This window comes from Sinocyclocheilus rhinocerous, unplaced genomic scaffold (assembly GCF_001515625.1).
Source record: "Sinocyclocheilus rhinocerous isolate Xijiao unplaced genomic scaffold, SAMN03320098_v1.1 scaffold591, whole genome shotgun sequence".
In the NCBI taxonomy this organism is placed as follows: Eukaryota; Metazoa; Chordata; class Actinopteri; order Cypriniformes; family Cyprinidae; genus Sinocyclocheilus; species Sinocyclocheilus rhinocerous.
Window position 1 is genome coordinate 392,669 of NW_015641476.1, and position 8,077 is coordinate 400,745.

General features: G+C 36.1%; 1 protein-coding gene across 3 annotated transcripts in view; it reads left to right on the plus strand.

Moving 5' to 3' along the window:
- Positions 1-3,811, plus strand: part of LOC107755055 (tight junction protein ZO-1-like) — a 124,932-nt gene extending 121,121 nt beyond the window's left edge. The window contains exons 29-32 of one of the 3 annotated variants that reach the window (XM_016571699.1): positions 15-174; positions 492-718; positions 936-1,079; positions 3,423-3,811. In XM_016571699.1, coding sequence (XP_016427185.1) covers positions 15-174; positions 492-718; positions 936-1,079; positions 3,423-3,517 — 626 coding nt within the window. In that variant the 3' untranslated portion in view covers positions 3,518-3,811. The remainder of the gene's footprint in view (positions 1-14; positions 175-491; positions 719-935; positions 1,080-3,422) is intronic. The other 2 variants (XM_016571702.1, XM_016571703.1) reach the window with 2 other exon arrangements.
- The last annotated feature ends 4,266 nt before the right edge of the window (positions 3,812-8,077 follow it).

The window sequence follows — 8,077 nt, forward strand, 5'->3', positions numbered from 1 at the left end:
TCAAAATAAGACAGATAATGTGAAAGCTCCCATCAGTACCACAACCAAACCACAGAGCTCACCCCAGCCGACAGACCACGACAGTGGCCTGGACACCTTCACCCGCACCGTGGACCAGAAACCCAAATACCAGCAGAACAACATCAACACTGTACCCAAGGCAATACCTGTCAGGTATATTAAAATCTAGCTCCTTAATTGTCAAGCTTACATGTTTCCGTTTTTTTGGTAAGTAGACATTTTATCCATGTTGTTTTTTAGTTTAAAAAAAAAACAAATATTGAATATTAAGTACATTTAGGACAGTAGCCAACAAAACAAAGCATTATCACAATCAGTAGAACTAGATATTTGTCTACTGATAATACTTTTCTGCTATAGCTAGATTTTTTTATTTAAATTTTTTGGTTAGTTTTTTTAACACTAAAGAAAATCTTAAATTAAAGATCAGACTAAAAATAAGGTTAACCTTTTTTTCTTTCTCTTTCCAGCCCGAGTGCTTTGGAGGATGATGATGATGATGATGATGATGACAGCCACACGGTGGTGGCGACGGCACGGGGCATCTTCAACAGTAACGGCGGGGTCCTGAGCTCCATTGAGACGGGAGTGAGCATCATTATCCCTCAGGGAGCCATTCCTGACGGTGTGGAGCAAGAGATCTACTTCAAAGTGTGTCGTGATAACAGCATCCTGCCACCTCTGGACAAAGAGAAAGGTCAGTCACGCATCTTTTAATTCGAGGGTCATAAGATTCTGACATTTTTGTCTTTCTCCTCTGGTCTGTGAAAAAAGCTTGGTAATACAGAGTTTGATACTGATTCTAGTTTGTTACAGCCCCCCCCCCTTTTTTCAGTTAATGCAAGTGAGATTATCAGTACTAAATTAATAGCTTGATGGGAGTAAATGCTAAAGGAAAGTGTTTTTGTTTCCAGGTGAAACTCTGCTGAGTCCTCTGGTGATGTGTGGTCCTCACGGCCTGAAGTTCCTGAAGCCAGTGGAGCTCCGCCTACCTCACTGTGCGTCTATGACCCCTGATGGTTGGTCTTTTGCTCTAAAATCCTCCGACTCCTCGTCGGGTACGCTGTCCTCTCTCTGTCCTTTTTGGGGTCGTTTGGGATGGCTTTGTGACATCTTGTTTGGTTATGGGCCTTTTTTCATTATGCATTTTCTTATTCACAACTCCATATCTTACGCTCATATATCATATATACCTTATATATGCTAGTCTTTTGTTTACTTATTTGTTTTGTTTAGTTTTTTTACTCATATAGCATATCTCACTGACTCACTCACTCCAGTCTGCTCATTTATTTATGTGGTTTATTTAAGGTATATTTAAACAAAGTGTCAATTTTAGCTTGACAATCAAATAAATTTGTCTTTGTGACAATTCACTCTAAAGCACAATTAAACTATTCTACTACCATTTAACCATTTATCAGTGTGGTCGGTAAGATGTTTTTCTGAAAGAAATTCTTATATTGAGTTGAGCAAAAGTGACAGTAAAGACATTTATATTACAAAAGAGTTCTATTTCATATAAATGCTGTTCTTTTGAACTTTCTGTCTGTCAACTATCTATTTCTGAAGGATCATGTGACACTGAAGACTGGAGTAATGGCTGCCGAAAATACAGCTTTGCCGTCGCAGGAATAAATTACATTTTTAAATTATATTTTTAAATGTATAAAAATAGAAGAGATTTATTTTAAATTGATCCTAAACTTTTGAATGGTACTGTATATTTTATAAGGGAATACATGGCCAATCCCAATAGTAACAATCCCACATTTTACACAAAACATTTTACACAGTTACACGAAACGAAATATTAAAAAATAAAAATAATTAATTGTTCCACTCATGAGTGACAACATATCCATTACATTGTAACGAATGGGTATTTTGCAAGGCCCAACAAATTCCGCATTGTGCTCGGTTTGAGTAGTTATAAAGCTATTTTCACTTTGCCTTTGTGTTCTCTCGATCAGGACACTAAATCACTCAATTTCTCCCTCGAGATTAGTTGAATAATCACAGATCTGCAGATGAACATTACTTAAAAAAATAGGCTTTCCATCTTCACTTGGGTCTCATGATTTCATGAATTGGCCAATGGGAATTCGCATCTATTAATCATAATTCACTCACATTGTTTGTGCTTTAAACTGATTCTCACACAGCCACCCAAATGTCTGAATATGCAGAGTTGCTGGAATTGCCTTTGTACCGCAAATGGAGAACAGCAAATGTTTTTCCCTGGGTCTTCATTTCTCTCTCTCTCGTTTCACTTATTCGTCTCTATATAACTCTTATTAGTAAACCTGGCACTGCCCTGGAGTAGCCTCCTAATGAACCTCTCGTTCTGATTTTGTAGTGGAGAGATCAGAGACTCCTGCCTCATCCAAAACCATTACAGGCCTTTGCCTCTAATCTGCATATTTTAAAACCAGGCAAATTTCCCTGCACTCTCATGGAAAGAGAGCGTTTACCTAACTGATTTAACAAAGATGTTGTTCTGATGGAGCTCACAGTGGAGTACAAAAGGGCTCTGAAATCCTCAGGTTCTTATAGATTTAGAAGTATACTTCTTACGAATAAAGTGTGTAATTTCTGTACCACAAAACCACCAAACAGAACTAAAATCTGTTTGTGTTTGATAATTAACCTTTTTTTTTCACTTCTGTTTAGTGCTGCTAGTGGTGCCGAAATTACACACTTCACCTTGATGAATGGAAAAACAACTTTGTTCTTATGCATCACAGCACCTTAGGCTATGAGCTTATTGGTTCTTGCTCTGGCTCTGTTGATTATCTCTGTCAGAACAAATAACGCATGCTGAGAGCCTGTCTTATCTCTAAGCGTCCCGCTATGCTCCTCTCTTTTCCTCATGCAAACCAAGGGCTAAAATAATAGCACAATATTGTACTGTTACAGCGGTGGAAGTATGCTATAAAATAATGAAAGTGAGGAAACTTGTTTCTTTTTTTTTTTTTTGGTTTTTGTTAATGAAGGTCATGTTTCTCCAAATGTGTGTGTTTTATGTTTGATTTTTGTGATTTTTGTGTTGGCTTTAGAGCAGTGGATCTGACTAGAGAGCAAGCATGTATGCGGCTTTTTCACCATTTAATTCATAAATTTTGCTGTCATTGATCCTTGTACGGAACATATAATACACTACTGTTCAAACGTTTAGGGTCACTAAGATATTTAAATGTTTTTGAATATATAACTTTTTTTTTAACAACTCTTCAGTCACTTTTGATCAATTTAATGCATTCTTGCTGAATAAACATATTCCTTTCTTACTTGAGGGAAGAAGAAAAAAACGAATTCCAAATGTTTTTACGTGGCGGTTCATCTCCATTCTCTCCATTCGACCATCATATTCATCTGCATTTTCTCTGTTGTTTATCCAGGTGATCCTAAGAGTTGGCAGAACAACTCTCTCCCTGGGGATCCCAACTACCTGGTTGGAGCCAACTGTGTGTCTGTGCTTATTGACCATTTCTAAGGGAGGGCAACAGCAGGTCCCGTTACTGAATGTGGAACCAGATTAACGGAGAGAGGACCTTTCCCCTTATGAACACAAACACACACACACGCACACACACACACACATACACTAGATGAAGGCGCTACGCAACACTAAATGAAGGGTCTCCTGGCTGTACTCTGGCTTTGTTTACGGTAACCTCTGAGACTGGAGGGAGGGTTACATTCTATGAAGTGCTGTTTTAATCTCCTCATCGTCCTCTTGGTTTTTACTTCTTTCTCCTCTTCTTTTTTTAAGTGCTTTTCGACGATAACAAAACTTGTTTCTTTTTTTTTTTTTTGGTTTTTGTTAATGAAGGTCATGTTTCTCCAAATGTGTGTGTTTTATGTTTGATTTTTGGTATCGTTTTGTTGGCTTTAGAGCAGTGGATCTGACTAGAGAGCAAGCATGTATGCGGCTTTTTCACCATTTAATTCATAAATTTTGCTGTCATTGATCCTTGTACGGAACATATAATACACTACTGTTCAAACGTTTAGGGTCACTAAGATATTTAAATGTTTTTGAAAGAAGTTTCTTATGCTCAACAAGGCTGCATTTATTTGATCAAAAGTAAAATACAGTAAAAACAATATTATTGTGAAATTACTACAATTTAAAATAACTGTTTTCTATTTTAATATAGTTTAAAATGTCCTCAATATCACATGATCATTCAGAAATCATTTTAATATGCTGATTTGGTGTTTAATAAACATTTATTATTATGGTTTATGGTTACACTTTACAATAAGGTTTCAATAGTTAATGTTAGTTAATAAATTAACTAACATGAACAAACAATGAACAATACATTTATTACAGTATTTATTAATCTTTGTTAATGTTAATGAAAATACAGTTGTTCTTTGTTAGTTCATGTTAATTCACAGTGCATTAACTAATGTTAACGAGCCCAACTTTTGATTTTAATAATGCATTTGTAAATGTTGAAACGAACATTTAACTAAGATTAATTCATGCTGTAGAAGTATTGTTCATGCTTTGTTCTTGTTAACTAAAGTAGTTAACTAATTTGAACTAATGAACCTTATTGTAAAGTGTTGCCATTATTATTATCAATGATGAAATCAGTTGTACTGTGTAATATTTTTTGTGGATTCAAATGCTATTTTTAACTTTCTATTCAAGTATTTGATGGACTGCATGCTCTGTGCCACTGACCAACTAATACTCACACTGTAAGCCAACTGTATTATTTTGCGGCACATTAAGTTGTGTTGTCTATTTTTTAAAGGATTTATTAGGTTCTTCCATTCAGTCTAGGCCTTGTAACGTATAGACTATATTAATCTGCAAATGTATTTTCACTTCATATAGTATGCACACTATAATGTTATGATTCTAATGTATAGTGCAACTTTTCTAGAATATCGAATTCCAGTTCTAGGCTTTTCGGTCGAGCAGCTGATGTGTACATCTGACACATTTCCTGACTTTTATCACGTCAAGGTGCAGGATCAGTGCTAGTTACGAGCGTAAGGAAAGTGTCGGAGAGAATCTCGGCATCTTAAGAATAATACAGTATGAAGTTTTCTAGCCAAGGACGTGTCAACCTAAGGCTCACCTTTTTTAAATAGCTCCTTTGTAGACACCATTAGCCTCCTCACAGACCTATGAACTTGAGCACTGGAACATTCCTTCTGTGTCGAGATCTATGCACGTGCTTTGACTCAGGTGTGAAGACTGCTGCTCTCTTCCCCTCTTTCTGTCCCAGATTCTTCCTCACTCCCTCTCTCTCTCACTCACTCCATTTAAAGCAGTGATGCCTTATCTGAAATGACACTTTTTTCAATAGCAAAAACCTTTTTGGTTTCTTTTTGCTAAGTTGTTCTAATGATAAATTATGAAGAAACTAAAGTTGTCTTTCTGCCATTTTTGTCAACCCGCTGTACAAATAAACCTAGGTGTTGCACACAAGAACAGCGTAAAGGCTAAGAACAGGTTTTCTCTTTTTATCTGCTATGCACATGACCTTTGAAGAGAAACACAAATAAAAAAAGATGGAAGGAGATCGTTTGGCTGTACATAAAGCAAGCATATGGCCTTCATTATTGGTTTGTAAATGACTTTTTTTGTATGTCTTTATTTTGTATAAAACTTAAGGGGGGAAACGTTTATAAAAGAGGATGAATGAAATGAAAACGGTTGTCTTTGTATTCTGGATCTTCCTTTGAGCCTCGGAACGTGTACTTAGTAATAATATCACCTTTTCTACAGATACACACTAAATATAAGCATTTTTAATGATAACCATCTTTTTATTCTTTATTTACAAAGGAAAGTGCTTGATGTAAACTATTCTCAAAACCTGTTTCTTCTAAACGGTGTGCTCGAAATGTGTCTCACGCATTTATTTGTGATACTGAATGCTATATTGTGTGTCCTGAAATGTATTTTTGTACTAATAGACGATTTATTATGGCACACCGGAAGACTCTTTTTTCTTTAGACAATATAACACAGCTTTGACTGGTCATTAGCTATTCACATGTGGCAGAGTTTGTTCCCTTTTCAACACAATTTCCAGTATGCCACTATTAAAAAATAAAATCATTTTTAAAATACACTGTTGTAATTTTATTGTGGATTTTCGTAGTTGTAGCAGCAATACAAAAAGCATTTTGCATAGAGATTACAGTGTCCCGTTGTATAGTAGCAAGGGGACTTTGAAAATGTGTCTCTGCGACCGCACACTGCAGTATAATGTGTAGTCCACTTGGTGGCCTGCAGATGGCGCAAATGCTTCACTGTGCAGATTCATTTACAATGTTTATTGCGTTTGGCGATTATAAAACGGATTTAATACTGTAGCTTTAATCGATTGGTTAAACCAGGCCCAGCCAAGTGGTCCCATCTACTCCTTGAATGCCCAATGAAACTGCATGCTTTGTTTAAAGAAATAATAAAAAGTTAGTGAGACATGCATTTTATTTCAGTCAGAATTGCTTAACACTATAGAAAGGTTGTTGTTGTTTTTTTTGTTTAGAAAGTTATTATTTTACTATGAGGCAATTGTTGGGAAAAGGGAATGATAAATGTATAGTTGCCCAAACTTTTTTTTTTCCGTGTATCATACTTTGAAATCGACAGTTTTCCTCTGTGACTGCTGTCATGTTTACTTACGTAATGATTTGTGTGAGACAGAGCTATCTTAACTATATATTAACTATAGACCTTGCAAATGTTACATGACCCAAATATGGTAATGGTTGTATCTGTGTATATTATGGCATGTTTAACATACTTTCTTTTAAGGAGCTTTGACATTGACATCTTTCAAAAACGCAAACTGGAATTGAACAGGTCTGGTCATTTTACTATTTTCTCCAACCATGTAAACAAATGATCAATTTAAATCAGTACAGTCTGCATTTTAATGTATTAGGCAGCTTGTGTAAAATACATTTATTTTAAAACGTACAAAACGTACAAAAGTACGTTTTGGTCATAAATGTTGCCGATGATATTATATAGATTAAATTCAATAGATTTTATTCGGTCAACTTTTCTCCTCCTCAAATGTGATTGGCCGATCAGTGTTTCAAGCGCACTAACAGCGTCGGGCGTCTCATGCCTTGTCCAAATACACACACTTGTGGTCTTTGCACTTGACCACTTATATGACGTATTTCCTGTATTTGGCCCAAGTGTTCAAGTGAGCATGAAGACCACAAGTGTGTGTGTACAACTTTTCATTACCTGATGGGACACACTTGTAGTGTTGTAAAAACGCAAAGTGTTTACAGAGTTTTATTATTATTTTCAATACATTGCCTTTTAAAATCAACTTCTAAATGTCTGTTCAGTAGTCCCTATAACATGACAATTTTAATTTGTGGTGCTTCTAATTAAGTGATAGAAAGCAGTTGCAAATGTTGTACAAAAATAAATATACTAATCTTTGCAGCAATAAAATGTGTAGCACTTTGTTTTACTACCAAATTATATGTAATATCTTATTATTAATAATATTTAACTTACATTGGAAAGGTTTCCGTGACCTCTCGCGCGATCTTGGCAAAAAGTCTCACGATTTATTTCCAGAACATGATGCATGATGGGATACACTAACCCTTGAATACCGCTACGGAGCGGTATTCGAGATAGTGTGGGTTTAGTGTGCGTTAAAGGGATGGTTCACCCAAAAATGAAAATTTGATGTTTATCTGCTTACCCCCAGGGCATCCCAGATGTAGGTGACTTTGTTTCTTGCGAAAAAGGAATAATTCGCAAAACTGCAATGGAAACGGCTTTTTCGCATTTACAGTTCACATGGCGTATGTAAAAAGTCATATGATCATTCTGCAGTGTACTATAACCTCCAAGAAATACTTCATAAGTGGCGGCGCTCCAGTATAAAGGGGCTTTCCCTACCATTAATGCTTAGACAATTTACACTGCACACGTCTGCGGTGCAGTGTGGGTCTGATATGGTCACTGAATCTGACTGCGGCCACTCAGTGCTTGTGTTTATATTTTTATACAGTCTATGGTTTATTCCAGCCGTGCCACGCA